The sequence below is a fragment of the Citrus sinensis genome, chromosome 8, assembly GCF_022201045.2.
Source record: "Citrus sinensis cultivar Valencia sweet orange chromosome 8, DVS_A1.0, whole genome shotgun sequence".
In the NCBI taxonomy this organism is placed as follows: domain Eukaryota; kingdom Viridiplantae; phylum Streptophyta; class Magnoliopsida; order Sapindales; family Rutaceae; genus Citrus; species Citrus sinensis.
Genome location: NC_068563.1, coordinates 12125001 through 12142871, shown reverse-complemented (window position 1 = coordinate 12142871; position 17871 = coordinate 12125001). Strand labels below are relative to the sequence as shown.

General features: G+C 36.6%; 1 protein-coding gene across 3 annotated transcripts in view; it reads left to right on the top strand.

Annotated features, from left to right (window-relative positions):
- The window catches only part of LOC127899148 (uncharacterized), a 62956-nt gene extending 49543 nt beyond the window's left edge, over nucleotides 1-13413 (top strand). For 2 of the 3 annotated variants that reach the window (XM_052432195.1, XM_052432196.1), the window contains exon 2: nucleotides 7977-10783. In XM_052432195.1, the coding sequence (XP_052288155.1) occupies nucleotides 9809-10672 (864 nt within the window). In that variant the 5' untranslated portion in view covers nucleotides 7977-9808 and the 3' untranslated portion in view covers nucleotides 10673-10783. Of the gene's footprint in view, nucleotides 1-7976; nucleotides 10784-13301 lie in introns of those variants that run through there. The other variant, XR_008050982.1, reaches the window with a different exon arrangement.
- Nucleotides 13414-17871: the final 4458 nt, after the last annotated feature.

The window sequence follows — 17871 nt, the reverse complement described above, 5'->3', positions numbered from 1 at the left end:
GAGCGTCTTGGAATAAGACATTAGTGTAATCAGGACGTTGTTCTATGACAAGAATGCCATGTGGACTTGAACTCGAACCTGGAGTACAAGTCTGTGTCTTTGGGACTATTTCCAAGCTGTGTGACGGTCTGACAGACGTGTGGTGGATGTTAGTGGCAAGTGGCTGAACATTGTTGAGTTCCATGAGATAAGCTCGAAGAACAGATGTGACTGACGTATCATGGATGAGAGGATAAAGATGGGGATAAGTTTTCCATTCATAAGCCATGTCTTAAGTCTAGAAGTCTCTTGTTTCTGGGTGCTGGAAATATGGCCGGTGTACAATGAAAGCTGTGGTGAACATGTTTGCTTCATGTTCTGGAATCCTATTTAATCCGTGAAAAGTGCACAGATTCTGGAGCTATTTACGTCACCATGCGAGGGGTTAATACCATTCGAGGAGTGTCCATAGAAGGTCAGAGGAAAATTCAGGAGTGGTGATGTGCCGGAGGACTGGTTTAACAGGGAAGACCACTTTTGTAGCATACAAAGTTGTAAGACACCACATATACCATAACTCGTCTTCTGAGATGGACGGGTGAGACAGGGTGAGACCTGTGAGAAACAGGTTTTCCATACAGAGTGTAGGAAAACGATCAGGAGTCTTACTGTGAACATTGAAGAAATACCTATAAAGGAATTTCTTAGCAAAGTCTTGGATCTGGTAGGCTGGAGAAAAAGGAATGGTCATGGGAAAAGATCTTTGGTTGAGAGCTTTGAAAGGAAGTTGTCGATTCATGGCTATGATTGGGATGATATGAATTGAAGAGAGGAGTGAGGGTTTATTTATAGCCAGGCGTGTAAGGAAGTCTGGGATGAGGTTTTGTTTACCTTTGATGTGCTGGACAGTAAAGTCATATTTGGAGAACCAAGTTTTGAGGTTGAGTAGCTGTTTGTCAGGAAGCCATTTGTTCTTGAAATCAAAGATTCTAGGAAAAGAGGAATTGTCCATGTTGATAAGGAATTTGTGGCTGATTAGATGAAATTCAAACTTTTTGATTCCGTACTTTACTGCCAAAATTTCTTTGTAGATCACATGGTAGTTCTTTTCAGAGTCTTTGAATTGTCCACTTGCATGCGCATAGAAGTGGTCCAAGCCATCTATTCTTTCGAGGAGAATGGCACTCCAGTAATCATCACTGGCATCTGTTTGTAGAATACGTTGTCCAATGTAGGAATTCTGAGAGGAGGAGGTGACTGGGCTATCACCTTAATTGTTTTACAGCTTCTGTCTGTGCTGGTCCCCATGGAGGGCACTATTTTTTGAGCATGTGCGATAGCTGGCTTGTGTGAACTGCAACTTTAGGGATAAAATCATGGACATAGTTAACAATCCCAAGGAATTGTTGTATCTGCTTTTTGTTGAGATATGTGTCCGGGAACTTTAATAATTCAGTTGCAATGTGTGGACCAGGTTGGTAATGGCCATTTGTGATCACCATGCCAAGAAAGTCAATTGATTCCTTTGCTATGCTGCTTTTTTTTTTTTTTTCAAAAAGCATGATTCTGTGTTCCTGCACAATATGAAAGAAATCCAAAAGGAGTTTCTGGTGGCTATCATGATCAGATGAGAATAATAAAATATCATCGATGTAGACCAAAGCATGATGGAGGATAGGATTGAAATTTTTTGTCATGGCCTTTTGAAATAACGAAGGAGCTACTTTAAGACCAAAGGGCATAACAGTCCATTGATAGTGAGCATCAGGAATGCAGAAGGCAGTTTTGGGACGGTCAACTGGTGAAATACCAAGTTGCCAAAAACTAGCTTTTAAATCGAAGTTAGAGAAGATATATGCCCCTTGAAGATGGACAAACAGGGTCTGGATTTTTGGAAGGGGGAACTTATCATCTTTAAGGAAAGAGTTGAGTGGCTGGTAATCAATAATTAACCGCTTCTTACCACGAACTAATTCAGACCTTTTTTCAACGTAGAAGGCTTGACTAGTCCAATCTGAATCAGTTGGTTCAATCAGACCTTGTTGAAGCAATTGGGAACATTCTTGCTTTGCAAGTAAGAGGTCTGAAGGAGACATACCCGGAAGGGTTTATGTCTTCGTTGAGTTTGAAAGGAAGGCGAATGAAGAACTGTTCATTTTTCCAGAGAGGGGAAGGATGATGGAATTGGGAATGATTGTCTGGACAAAACTCAAGAAATTTTTATGAAATATGACTGTATGGAGTTGGGACATCGGAAAGTGTATACAGACGGAGCATATCTGTATAAGGGAAGAACATCTGTTTGTAGCGAATTCCAGAACTGGTAATGAAAAGATTTTTGACCAAATGGAGGATGTCAAAACCTATGAGCAAGTCTTTATCTGGAAGAGTGGAAGCTACAATCTTTTTCCAAATAATGCAGTTTGGAAAGAATTGAATACCAATGGGTTTTTTGGTAATCAAAGTGGTTTCAAATGTTTCGCCATTAACTGCTCTGAATAGTTTGGAATGGTTTTCCCAACTGTCTGAGGGAAGGACAGAAGGATCAATCATACTGGTATCGGCACCAGTGTCGATAAACCCGATGACAGGAACAGGTTTATGAAACTTTGAAGGAAGGATTGACATTTTGAGGGAAGGTCTGGGAATGGTGGAAACCTGGTTGACAGTTTGAACTGTAGAAATTACTGAAATATCATCGGAATCAGAAGATTCGGCAATGATGAAGGCAGTCTGCTCATCTTATTCTGACTGTTCAGAAAAGTTGGACTCAACATCTTCATTCTCAGATAACATGGAAGAATGTTGGAGATGTTGTATGAGACGAACGGCTTTGGCAGATTTATGAGGACAGTTCCAAGCAAAGTGACCGCGTTTCTTACAAATGAAACAACAGTTATGCTTCTTTTTTCTGTACTGGGAAACATCTTTTTTCTTGAAATACCGGAAAGGCTTTTTGGAGGATGATTTTTTGTGGAAGTGTTTCTGGAAGTGCTTTTTCTTCTTGGTTGGACAAAAACATTTCTTTTCATCTTTGCACTCGATTTAGAGATAGGGTTTTTTTTGCAAGCTTCAGAAAAGGGTTTCTTATCTGCCATGAGATCTTTGAAGAACTCTTTCTGTTCATAGATCTTGTCAAGGCATAACATCGCTGTTTGAAAAATCTTCCCAAGAGAGATGTCAGCTATGCTGAGATTAGTGGCAGTGAGTTGTCTTTGGAGATCAGGTTGAAGTTCTAAAGGGAGTGAGGCTATGAAGACATGCTTGGGGGACGGTTCATTGAAACCATTCAGCTTGTAAAATAGAATACTCATTCTTTTGTAATGAGATTCTAAAAGATGTCTTTTGAGAGAACAACATCTCATCTGGTGATATTCTTTTCGGTTTGCCTCTTTGGAAGCTATGCGTTCACCGATGATATTGAGTGCTGTGCCAATTGGGGATTGCATGAACTGAACTGTCTGTATTCTCCCAAGCTTTCTCTAACCAATCTCGTAAAGAACCCATTGAGCGGGCCATAAATTCACGAACACTTTCTGGATGTGCATTTGGTTTAGTTCCTTGGAGATCAATCTATGCAGCAACTTCTTGGAGGCGAGCAGGCCATTTGTAACGAGGAATGTCATCAAATGTGAACCAAGATGCTGAAGAAGGTTTAGTGGAATGGTCAGCAACTGGCGGAGGCATTTGTGGTATTGGTTCTGTTGGAGCTTTCTGTTGGTCAGCATCAGAAGAACTGTCTTCAACAATAGGTGTTGTAGTTGAGGCACTTGGGTCTTCAGTTTTGGTCGCCATCAGTATGCTTGTAAGATCAGCATATTCTGATTCAGAATTAGTAGAAGAATTGTCGGAGTTCAGGGATGAGGGAGATGAGGATGAAATGGAGGTTGAAAGGTTAGACTCATAGATAGGATCTGACTCAAATTCGGTGGAAGAGGAGTCGTGGGTCTGAACAGTATGGTAATGATATTGATCCATTGGACCTTTGTCTTTTTTGGGAGGTTCAGGAGTTGCTTTTGGTGAATCCTCTGGAGGTACCGAAGATGGAGAAACTTTTGACTGTGGTTCTGAGATCTTGACTTTGGATTTTGATTTTTTGGGTGAAGAGGGCTTAGGTTGAGGTGTTAGTTGGAGATGTGAGAATCCAAAGAACTGATTGTAAACAGGCGGTTGAGGCCTGGATGGAGTGTAGAAAGGTGCATAGGTGTCAAACATCGGAGTAGGTACGAGTGTGGATGATGTTTGGGTGAAAAGTGATGGTCGAGTTTTTTCAGTATCAATCCTGGCTAACTCAGCTTTGAGTCGTCTGATCTCTGCTTCTTTTTTGTTGAATTCGGGACCCCAGATATGATTGTTTATCATTTGTTTGAGATCTGTGTCTAATTCATAGATTTTGTCTTGAAGATGTATGTATATCTGATCAAGATGGCTGCTAATTGAATCCACCTTGGTTTCAGTCTGGGAGACCAGACTAGCGACTCGGTCAATTTTCTTTCCAAGTTGGTGGAGAGTTTGATTCTGAGCACTGGCGTTTTTGGTTTGCCAGTTGAGAACAGCTTCATACTGTTTTGGCTCTTTAGGTTGGCCAGAAGCAGTAACTGGGGATTGAACATAAGGTTTTGAGATGACTCTGGTTCGTGTGTCTATTTATTTTTCAAGTGGGGGAAAAGATTCCTTATAAGATTGACTTTGACTTAAAAACATTAGGCATGACCGTATTGGATGGACAGGTGGTTTGGGATCTGGTGGAGGTTGTGGAGGAAAGGATTTGCAAGATATTTTTGGATGAAAAGATTTTTTCTTCTTCTTTTTCTTTCTCATCATAACTTCCAATTCGTCATCAACATCCGTATCATCCAAGCAAGGACAATCTGGATTGCACATATGGGCTTCAGGAATATCCCATAGAAAATGACCATTAAATGTGTCAGGGTATACAGGATACGCTTCAGATGAAAAACCATGGATTGGAAGGTTCTTTTCCTGACCAGTTTGGACTGCAGTAATCATTGCAGTGTAGGAAAGCCTTGGGGTTTCTGAAACTTTATGAGGGGTTTGAAATGACAGTTTGACTTGGCCATTTTGTCGTCTTTCAAACGTGGCTTCTGTGGTTTGTACTGGTTCAGAGTTTTGATGGAAATGCTCATAATTTGTGAGCCATTCAAGAGGCATGAGTGTGAGCAAGTCCTGTTTCTGGATCTGTTTAGGAATTTGAATGATGGTTGGGATTGTATCGGTGTCAGCAAGGATCATCAGATCATCTGATGTGGTATGGGGTGTAGGTAGGTCTAGTGCATGATTTTGTAATCGATACACTATTTGGTGATGAAGGGTTGCAATCTTGGATGTGGGTGTTTGTTCTGCTCCTTGGAGCTGGATCTGGACTTTAATGGTTGTAGGCAAGTTGAGATCCTCAAGAGAGAGGTTGAAGTTTGGGTAAAAGGTTAACAGGACACTACCAACATGAAGAGTTGTCAGGACGGTTCCACTAATAGCATGTTGATATTGTTTGAACCTGGTATCTAGAAGAGCAATTCTTGCTGTGACTGGTAAGCCTTTTCTCCCATGGAGGGCCAGAATTAATCTAACACCACCAAGATGAAGATGTGTATATCCTTCTCGTTTCCAGTTTGCTACAAGATCTGGGGGAATATCTAAAGTGACATATTGTTCACTTTGAGATGCTTGCAAAGCACACTGATCGAGTCTAGAAGACTGGATGTATTCTTTGGGAAGTGGTCTTTTGGTAGAGATTAGGGTACGGATACTTCGGGTAAAAGAAGTTTTCTGCTTCTACAAGTTGTAGGGACTCATGACGGGAAATTTAGATTCATTGATTTGAGCAGATTCAGGGATATAGGAATACTCAACAAGGTTTTCGATTTTTGAAGCTATGTGTTTTGAACATGATTTTGGAAGAGAAAGAGTAGAGGAAAGAGAGATATGAGGGGAAGATGATGGAGTTGAGATTGAAGATGAAGATGTTTCCATATTTGGTGTAATATTCTTCTCTCTCACCAATTACATAATATTATTTTGGCATTACTAACTCTCTCACCAATTACATCCAAATTTATTTGTCCCTGTTTATTAGATACGAGTACATTATATAGGGTTGGTTTACAAGAATTTTCGAAAATAAATCCCAAACCAAAACTAGAATCTTAATCTAAAGCAAATAAGGAAAGAATCTAAACCAAATTAGAATCCTAATATAAAGCAAATAAAGAAATCATCTAAATCAAATAAGAATCTTAATCAACTTAAATGCTTTACATCAATTAAAGTGGAAATCATGTTAGTCCTGGTTAGGAGATCCATCATCCTCCATATCAAGAATATAGAAATCAGTGAGGAAAACATCCTCTAAAAATCCTTTTAGATACGCATTAGATCTATGAGCAAGTTAAACAACAACACTAGTTTTTCTAAGTTCACCCAAGTTTAAAGCAGCATAAATAGAAAAAGGCATGATATTAATAGATGAATCTAAGTCTAACATAGTTCATTTAAACTTGGCGTTACCAATTGTGCATAGAATGGTGAAACTTCTTAGACTTTTGCAATTTGGTGGAAGCTTTCTTTGCAAAAGAGCATACATATCTGCCCCACTCTTATTACCTTATTACCTTTGAGCTTGCATTTTTTGGTGCGTGACTCTTTGAGGAACTTTGCATAGTGTGATACTTTGTCAATAGCTTGCAATAGAAGTATGTTAACTTGTATTTTACGAAGGGTTTTTAAAATCTATCTTTCATGCTCCTCTTTCTTGGATTTTTCATCCTAGGGTTTTTAAAATCTACTGGAAAAAGGTAACAAAGGAACATTAGAAGATATAAGAACCTTAGAAGTTACCTTAGGTACTAAACTCTTCATAGTAGAATATGTGGCTTCATATTTCACAATAACGAAATCATCTTCTTGTTTTGTCTTATATGTGGCTCATTTTCCTCTTTTTGATATTTTATTAATTTTTTTGCCACTCCTTAAAAGTCACAACATGAACATTCTCTCTTGCATTGGATCGTAGTTTGGCATGATACTTTCTAAATCTTGTGCTTTTTAATCTGCCCAGTGCACTAGCCAATTGGTTGACTTCTATCTCTAAATTCTTAATAGTTGTTGTTTCTTTTTGTTGATAGCCAAATATTTAACCAAATCTTCAAGGTATGTTCCTTAATTATAGGAAATAGGTTGTGGCCTAGAATGATAAATCTGTTGCTTTAGTTCACTCATTGTTGATTTTCCAAATAACTAAAGTTTGGATGATCTCTTCATCTTAGATTGTAGGTGTTGGAAAAAAGATTGTGCTTTTGCTTTGTCGCACATGTTGCTCTTGATACCCACCTATAGTATTGGTGATGAGAACCATCAAGGGAATACCATTAAAACTTCAAGTGATCCTTTGCACATTCATGGAGGCCCAATTACAAGAGCTAGAGCCAGAAAGATGCAAGCTGCTTTAAATGGATTAATTGAGAAAATATGGATTGAAAATGCAATTCAAGATGCAAGACATCTTGAATTTGGCTTGAAGAGAAGATAAGGTATTGTGGGCATTATTCAAGTTATTGGGCAGCCAAATACACAATTTGTATCAAATGCAGAAAGGTCAAATTCGGAATAAAAACTTTATTGATTGAGCCAGAAGTAATGTGTAAGCTATATACCGTTGGAACGATAATTAAGTTAGCTTTCCAAAAAATTTTACAGAGATGAATTTGGAGTTCTCTAGAAGGAGTTCTGACCAATTCATTGCAGCTTGTTCAAACTTGGGATTTCCAACGACTACATTGTTTTTCAACTTCATTTGTTTGTTTTGTTTCAAGTTTGTCAATGTGTAAGGTGAGTCTACCATCAATGATGGTGGGCTAACATTAAGTTTGTCAATGATAGTATTAATTATAGTAGGCTAGCATTAAGTTTGTCCAAGATAGCATTAATTATGGTGGGTTGGTGAAGACTTTTGAAGCATCCTTTGACAAACCTACTTGGAGGTTGTTCCAATGTTTCCATTTGTATTTTTAGGATCTTGGGTTTCTTTTAGCCTATTTAAACTCAGCAACCTTGCTATGTAATAAAATTAGAGATGAATGTTATTTGAATTTGAAAGATTATTCTTTCTTTGGTTCTTTTGAGAACTAGTGAACTTATCAAGAATTTGCATTCTTGTGGCGTTCTAAACTTAGACTTATCACTCACCTTCTCATCTATTTCTTGAGTGTGGCGTCAATATCATTCTCTATACCTTTGGTTCATGTTTTCTTAAACATTGGGTCAAGGTTTTGTTTGTCTTAAATCTGTTTAGAACTTTCTGGGGAAGTTGAAACTACAAATTAAGTGTGGGTTTGACAGTTTCATTGTGGGATTCGCATCATTTGGTATCAGAGCTAGTTTCTAATCAGGTTTGAATGTCTTATTTATTTTAATTATAAAAAAAAGAGAGAAAAAACGTACAAAAAAAGATTATAAAAAGATTCAAGTATTTCTACTTTCATGAAATTGAATTTTAGTTATTCATTTTCCTTGGCATTGTTTACACACAATATCAATTGTGTTGCTTTGCTTGCTTGCTTTCCTTTCTTCAACTTCCTTTTCATTCTTTGTGTCTTCTTAATTTCTTTTCTTTGTTAGCGTGCTGGATTGTCATATTTGGTGTGCCACTTGGGTTTTTTCTTGATTTTTTATTTATTTAGTTCAATAAAGAACTGAAAGAGAGAATTAAGTGTGGTAAAAGGCAAAAGTTTGTTTGTGTGTTAAACACGAGAGTTAAGTGACATCAAATTGAGTGAAACACGTGAGGGAGTGCTGTGAGGTAACATTCTTTTCAAATATGTCAAAAGATCAAGAAGCTATAGGCCAATCAATCATGCTCAAAGCCATGCAACAACAATTTGAGCACATGAATCTGATGTTTGGAGAGATCCGTGACAAATTGGAGAGGCAAGACACTGTCATAGCCAATCTACAAAGGAGGCAACAATTAATAGCTCCTAATGTAAGAGGTAATCAAGGGCGTGCTGTCATGGGAGAAGAAGATGGAGATGACATAGATGATTTTGATGACCAGGCCACCGTTGACATGTGTGGAAGAGATGATAGAAGGGCAAGACGTATAGATCGTGATTTGGGGAGTATCAAACTGAAAATTCCTTCCTTTCAAGGTAAAAATGATCCGGAAGCTTATTTGGAGTGGGAAAAAAAGGTGGAGCTAGTATTTGATTGCCACAACTACTTTGAGGAGAAGAAGGTAAAACTAGCTGCTGTTGAATTTACTGATTATGCTATTATTTGGTGGGATCAACTTGTTTTGAGTAGGAGACGAAATCGTGAAAGGCCAATAAACACTTGGGAGGAGATGAAGGCCATCATGAGGAGGAGATTTGTTACTAGTCATTATTATAGGGAGTTGCACCAAAGGCTTCAAAGTCTTACACAAGGTTCTAGAAGTGTGGAAGATTACCACAAGGAGATGGAAATAATCATGATTCGAGCCAACATTGAAGAAGAACGAGAGGCCACTATGGCAAGATTTTTACATGGTTTAAATCAAGATATTGCTAATGTGGTTGACTTGCAGCACTATGGTTAGTTGGAAGACATGGCCACTAGAACCAATTTGGGTTCATCTTCCTAATGGAAGTCAAAATGGAGCAAAGATGAAAAGGTTGTTTCAAAGCCTAAGATTGAGCCAATCAAGGATCATAAAGAGGGAGGCAACCAAAGAAAAGGTAAATCTGATTCCCAACACTCTAGAAATAGAGATATTAAGTGTTTTAAATGTTTGGGGACAGGTCATATTGCATCTCAATGCCCAAATAAGAGAGTAATGATCTTGAGGGATGATGTTGAAACCGAGAGTGAATCAGATGATGATCCTATGCCACCTTTGGAGGATGCTAATGATGGTGTAGAATATCCTGTTGATGGTAAATTGATGGTTGCTAGGCGTGCTCTCAACATGCAAGTAAAAGAGAATGCGGAGGTACAACGTGATAACATCTTTCATACTAGATGCCACATCAAAGATAAGGTATGCACTAGTTTAGTTGAAAAATTAAATTTGAAAACTTTGAAACATCCGAGGCCATATAAGCTACAATGGCTGAATGATTGTGGGGAAGTTAAAGTAAATAAACAAGTGTTGGTTTCATTCTCTATTGGGAGATACAAGGATGAGGTTCTATGTGATGTAGTACCCATGCATGCTGGACACATTCTTTTGGGTCGACCTTGGCAATATGATAGGCGTGTGACACATGATGGTTACTTAAATAGATATTCTTTTGTAATAAATAAAAGACAAATCACTCTTGTACCATTAACACCTAGCCAAGTGTATGAGGATCAAATGTCAATACAAAAAGAGAGTGATACAAAAAATGAAAATGAGAGTACAAAAGAAAGAGAGATTGAGAGAAAAGCAAGTGGAAAGATAGAAAAAAATATTGTTGGCAGAAAAGAGAGGCAGCAAGTGAACTTATTTGCAAAAGAGAGCGAGGTTAAGAGGGCTTTCTTTTCAAAACAGCCTATTGTTGTACTTTTGTGCAAAGAGGCTTGTTTACATACTAATGAGCTTAACTTTTCTTTGCCCGGTGCTATTGTGACTCTTTTTTGCAGGACTTTGATTATGTGTTTCCAAATGAAGTCCCTAATGGTTTGCCACCTATTAGGGGAATTGAGCATCAAATAGACTTCGTCCCTGGAGCTACCATTCCTAATAGACCTACATATAGAAGTAACCCCGAGGAGACAAAGGAGCTTCAAAGGCAAGTTGAAGAACTCTTGGCAAAAGGATATGTGAGGGAGAGGATGAGTCCATGTGCGGTACCAGTTTTACTAGTGCCCAAAATGGATGGAACATGGAGGATGTGCATTGACTATCGTGCAATTAAGAAAATCACTGTAAAGTATCGACATCCTATTCCTAGACTTGATGACATGCTTGATGAATTGCATGGTTCTTGTGTGTTTAGTAAAATTGATCTTAAAAGTGGGTATCATCAAATTAGGATTAGAGAGGGAGATGAGTGGAAAACTGCCTTTAAAACAAAATATGGTTTATATGAGTGGTTAGTGATGCCATTTGGGTTATCTAATGCACCTAGCACTTTTATGAGGTTAATGAACCATGTTTTGCGTGCTTTTATTGGTAAATTCGTAGTTGTCTATTTTGATGATATTTTGATCTATACCAAAGGCTTAGATGAACACATTGAACATTTGCAAAGTGTATTGACTGTTTTAAGGAAGGAAAGTTGTATGCTAATTTGAAGAAGTGTTCCTTTTGTACAAATCAAATTGTTTTTCTTGGTTATGTTGTAAGTGCTAAAGGAATTAAGGTTGATGAAGAGAAGGTAAAGACTATTAAAGAGTGGCCTACACCTACAAGTGTAAGTGAGGTAAGAAGTTTTCATGGTTTGGCTAGTTTTTATAGAAGATTTGTGAAAGATTTTAGCACCCTTGCTGCACCATTAATTGAAATTGTGAAGAAACATGTGGGATTTAAGTGGGGTAGTGAACAAGAAAGGGCATTTAATCCAATTAAGGAGAAATTGGTTTACCTGATTTTGCTAAAACTTTTGAAATTGAGTGTGATACTTCAGGTATAGGTATTGGAGTTGTTTTGATGCAAGAAGGGCATCCGATTGCTTATTTTAGTGAGAAATTGAGTGGAGCAGCCCTATACTATCCTACCTATGACAAAGAGATGTATGCATTGGTGAGAGCATTGGAAACTTGGCAACATTATCTTCTACCTAAACATTATCCTTGAAGCATTTGAAAGGGCAAGGTAGGTTACATAAGAGACATGCCAAATGGGTTGAGTTTATTGAGTCATTTCCTTATGTGATCAAATATAAACAAGGTAAGGAGAATGTGGTGGCTGATGCATTTTCTAGAAGGTTTTCAAAGATGGCACATTTCATTCCATGTCACAAAACTGATGATGCAACAAACATAGCTAATTTGTTTTTCAAGGAAATAGTCAGGTTGCATGGAGTACCAAGGAGCATAGTTTCAGATTGAGATGCTAAGTTCTTGGGCCACTTTTGGAAAACTTTGTAGGGTAAGTTGGGTACTAAACTTTTGTTTTCTACTACTTGTCATCCACAAATTGATGGACAAACCAAGATTGTAAATAGAACTCTGTCTACTTTGTTGTGTGCCATTATTCAAAAGAACTTAAAAACTTGGGAAGACTGTTTGCCATATATTGAATTTGCTTACAATAGAATTGTCCATTCAGCTACTAAATTTTCACCATTTGAGATTGTATATGGTTTTAATCCATTAACTCCTTTGGATTTATTACCTTTACCTATTGATGAGCGTACTAGTATGGATGGTAAAAAGAAAGCATGAGGGAACACGACAACACATAGAAAAGAGAATTGAACAATATGCTACTCAAGCCAACAAAGGACGTAAGCTAGTGGTTTTTCAGCCTGGAGATTGGGTTTGGGTGCATATGAGAAAGGAGAGGTTCCCAGCACAAAGGCATTCCAAGTTGCTTCCAAGGGGATATGGTCCATTTCAAGTGGTTGCACGGATCAATGACAATGCCTACAAATTGGATCTTCCTGGTGAGTATAATGTGAGTGCTACTTTTAATGTTTCTGATCTTTCTCCTTTCGATGTAGGTGAAGATTCAACAACGAATCCTTTTGTGGAGAGGGGGAATGATGAGAACCATCAAGGGAATACCATTAAAACTTCAAGTGATCCTTTGCACATTCATGGAGGCCCAATTACAAGAGCTAGAGTCAGAAAGATGCAACCTGCTTTAAATGGATTAATTAAGAAAATATGGATTGAAAATGCAATTCAAGATGCAAGACATCTTGAATTGGGCTTGAAGAGAAGACAAGGTATTGTGGGCATTATTCAAGTTATTGGGCAGCCAAATACACAATTTGTATCAAATGCAGAAAGGTCAAATTCCGAATAAAAACTGTATTGATTGAGCAAGAAGTAATGTGCAAGATATATACCGTTGGAAAGATAATTAAGTTAGCTTTCCAATAAATTTTACAGAGCTGGATTTGGAGTCCTCTAGAAGGAGTTATGACCAATTTATTACAGCTTGTTCAGACTTGGGATTTCCAACGACTCCTTTGTTTTTCAACTTCATTTGTTTGTTTTGTTTCAAGTTTGTCAATGTGTAAGGTAAGTCTACCATCAATGATGGTGAGCTAACATTAAGTTTGTAAATGATAGCATTAATTATAGTAGGCTAGCATTAAGTTTGTCAAAGATAGCATTAATTATGGTGGGTTGGTGAAGACTTTTGAAGCATCCTTTGACAAACCTACTTGGAGGTTGTTCCAATGTTTCCATTTGTATTTTTAGGATCTTGGGTTTCTTTTAGCCTATTTAAACTCAGCAACCTTGCTATGTAATAAAATTAGAGATGAATGTTATTTGAATTTGAAAGATTATTCTTTCTTTGGTTCTTTTAAGAACTAGTGAATTTATCAAGAATTTGCATTCTTGTGGCGTTCCAAATTTAGACTTATCACTCACCTTCTCATCTATTTCTTGAGTGTGGTGTCATTATCATTCTCTATACCTTTGGTTCATGTTTTCTTAAACATTGGGTCAAGGTTTTGTTTGTCTTAAATCTGTTTAGAACTTTCTGGGGAAGTTGAAACTACAAATTAAGTGTGGGTTTGAAAGTTTCATTGTGGGATTCACATCAATTGGTTTGCTCTAAAGTACTATCTTGCAAAGAAGGACACCTATTAGTTGGATGACCTACCACAATGTATAATCTATACATCTTCTACTGTTGAATGTTACCCCTAGCCAATTGGTGAACTAATGAAGTGAGTTTATCAAGTTTTTATCCAATGTTTGATAAACTATAAACTGTATCACTTAAAAACCTAGCCTTAAATGTTATCATTATTCAGTATAGACGTAAGCAAGGGTCATTCTCATAGAGTATTATTTCAAATTAAAAACCCTAGTTAGACTTAATGAAATTAGTTCAAACTTTACAAGCTGAACCTCACAAAGACAAGTGAGACCCTGCACTCAATGAGGTCATTTCGCTAAGGATCATTTTAATTTAGATTCAAACAACCATAAAATGAAGACCTTGACTAATGCGAACCCCGCAATGAAACTTTGAAATCCACACTTAATTTGAAATTTCACCTTCCCAAGAAAGTTCTAAACAGATTTAAGCAAAACATAAACCTTGACCTAATATTTAAGAAAACATGAACCAGACATATAAAGAAGGATATTGAGAAGGTGAGTGATAAGTCTATTTTGGAATGCCATAAGAAGAGTTAAGGTCATTAGTATGTAAACAAGTCTCCTTGCACAAAAGTACAATTATAGGCTGTTTTGAAAAGAAAGCCCTCTTAACCTCACTCTCTTTTGCAAACAAATTCACTTGCTGCCTCTGGTAATGTCGTTAAGGTGCACCAAATTTAAAACCTTACCACTAATATAAATAATTAGTACAGAGCGAGTAAGGATCGATCCCACAGAGACTATGCTAGTTATATTTATTATTAACTCCAAAGCAAGATTTAAAATAAAATAATAGTAGTAATAATAATAGTAATAATAATATAAATTAATCTAATTAAAGAAAATGCCAATTAAAAATAAAAGGGGGGTTTATGAATTTTTAACTAAATAGTAAGAAATAAAGAAATTAAAATTACGAACAAGAATTTAATAAAAACTTTAATTAAAGGAGAAAGAAATAATAATGATGAAAACTTTGGTTAAAGGATCATTCGCCACCACCAAACATGCACATAATATATCAATTCTATTATCAATTTATATTGAAACTATCAACCGTAGACAACAATAAGCTCTATTAGTCTCAATCTTTCCTTAGTGTGTCGTTAGGTAAAATAAGCTCTTCACCTAATCTCTAACCATTAAATAATTTAAAATAAGCTCTTTAAATTTAAGATAATGGAAGCATTAAACAAAGAAAGATTATTTAACAATAATCTAGGCAATAAACACACAAGCTCGGATTATTTAACCTAGGTTATGTTCTTCAATTGAAATCACTAATTCCAACTGCTACTAATGATTAAAATATCAAGACAATTACGGATCAAGAATTTTAATTTAGCAATAATATTTATTCAAGTCCTATTTAATTGGCCACTTAAATAAAACAAGAATAAACCATGAACATTAATTATAGAAGAACATAAACAATCTCAATTAAATAAATTGAATGATAGAATTTAAATTTAATTGCATATAGTGTTTAGGGTTTTGAATTCACCCTTAACCAAATAAAAATCTAGCCTAACATAATTGAATTGGGAATAAGAGAATTGACAAAACCAATCATGGAGATTAATTCAAACGGCTGCCTTTTTTTCTTCAATTGAATTCCTTCTGGCGTCTTCCTTGTTTTTTTTTTTTTCTTCTTGCAGAATTGGATCAGCCCCTGCTCTCCCTCTTCTCCCTTCCGTCCAGCAGCTGTTCTCCTTTTATAATGCTAGTTGACCGAATTCTTCTCCAACAAATCCAAAGAAATCCTTTTTCAATTAGAATTGAAATCCTTTTCCAATTTAACGCCACCCAAAGCCATTAATTCCAACTTTTGAAAGTCAATTGTGGGCCCGTTTAAATGCTTTCCACTTTTGCAATGCCATGCATGTGTACTCCAATTGCCAATTGGAGAACATTAAATCTTTTAATTATTCAACATTTCTCAATTGGATTAATTGCTTTGATTTTTGTCTTCCAATTTAATCTTCATTCCTTCTCAATTTGAATTTCTTCATGCCTTTTTATTATCCACAATCTCCAATTAATTTCCTATTCAATAAAATAATACAATGAATTAAAAATAAGAAATAAAAATAACTAGCAAATATATAAAAAAAATAAAATATGTATATTAATTAATTCCCTATTAAATTAAAAATTAACTAAAATAACTAGAATATTTAAGATCAAAATAAGAAAAAGATGGAGAAATTAAAAGCAAAATATATGGAAAATATGCACTTATCAGCCTCTCTTTTCCCTCAACAATATTCTCATTTTTTTCTACCTTTCAACTTTCTTTTCTCAATTTCTCTTTCTTTCGTGTGCTCATTTTCTTTTTTTTCTTCTTTTTTTATATCAACTCCACAATTGCCTCACATGGCTACAGAGTCATCTGGGAATCTCGGCTTTTGACATTTGATCCTCATACACTTGTTTAGGTGTTAAAGGTACAAGAGTGATTTGCTTTTAATTCATTACAAAAGAATATCTATTTAAGTAACCATCATATGTCACATGCCTATCATATTGCCAAGGCCGCCTCGAAAGAATGTGTCTAGCATGCATGGGTACTATATCACATACAACCTCATCCTTGTATCTCCCAATAAAGAATGAAACCAACACTTGTTTATTTACTTTAACTTCCCCACAATCATTCAGCCATTGTAGCTTATATGGCCTAGGTTGATGCAAACCCCACAATGAAACTTTGAAACCCACACTTAATTTGAAGTTTCAACTTCCGAAGATAGTTCTAAATTTTAAGTGAAATAAAAACCTTGACCCACTTTATAAGAAAACATGAAATAGAGGTATAGAGAAGGATATTGACACCACACTCAAGATTTAGATGAGTGATAAATCTATTTTGGAACGCTACAAGATTGCAAATTCTTGATAAGTTCACTAGTTCTCAAAAAAACCATACAAAGAATGATCTTTCAAATTTAAAATAACAGTCATCACTAATTGTCTTACATAGCATGGTTGCTGAGTTTAAATAGGCTAATAGAAACCCAAGATCCTAAAAATACAAATGGAAACATTGGAACAACCCTCCAAGCATAGTTATAGACAAACGTAATGCTAGCCCACCATCATTGATAGTAGACTCGCCGAACACATTGACAAACTTGAAACAAAACAAATAAATGAAGTTGAATAAACAAAGGAGTGCTTGGAATTCCCAAGCCTGAACAACCTGTAATAAATTAGTCATAACACCTTCTAAAGATCTCCAAATCCTGCTTTGTAAATTGCATTGGAAAGTTACCTTCATTATCCTTTCAACTGTATATAGTTTGCAACTCAATCAAAACTAGTTTTATTTCAAATTTACCCTTCTAAAATCGGTTTTGGAGGATAAAAATAGGACCTTTCTGATGCACAGGATCCTTAGGCTTGAGGCAAGTGCAGAGCATACTCAGTTTAGAAATTTTGAGGTGAACGTATCATTTTTAACTCAAATAATTTCTTTGATTCCTAGAAGAGAGAGAGAGGTTTAGGGAAACATAATGTATAAAACTTAAGCTTTTATTTTCAGATTGGCTCCCCCACAACTAAGATCAAAGGTGCCTTATATAGAGGATCATTGAGAACAGGACCTCTCGAATGATCATATCACATAGCACACCTTTTTGGAAAGCAAAACATGCCAATAAGGACTTTTACAAAGGTAAAGCATACCAACAAGGACTTTAACAAAAGTAAAGCATACGGACAAGGACTTTAACAAAAGTAAAGCATACCGACAAGGACTTTAACAAAAGTAAAGCACACAGACAAAGACTTTAACAACAGACAAACGGGAGTCACATGGTTTATTGCATCAAAAGTTGTGTGAGAGCAACAAAGTGTCATTATGGAGTGGATGGATAGCGCGATGGTGACACGTCTATGGAGTGGATGGATAGCGCGATGGGGACACGTCACCTGTTTCTGTCTCATATTGTTGCTTGTGCCGACGCCTCTGTCTCTGGTCGAGATACGCCTCAGCTTGCTGATACTTTTCTTCATCAGCTTCAGACATGTGCTGTGAGGAAGATGCAGCAGGAGAGTCAGGGTTGGTGACAGTATAATGGGGAGTATCAGTATGGAGAAGGGACTGAAAGTCTTCCCATGGGT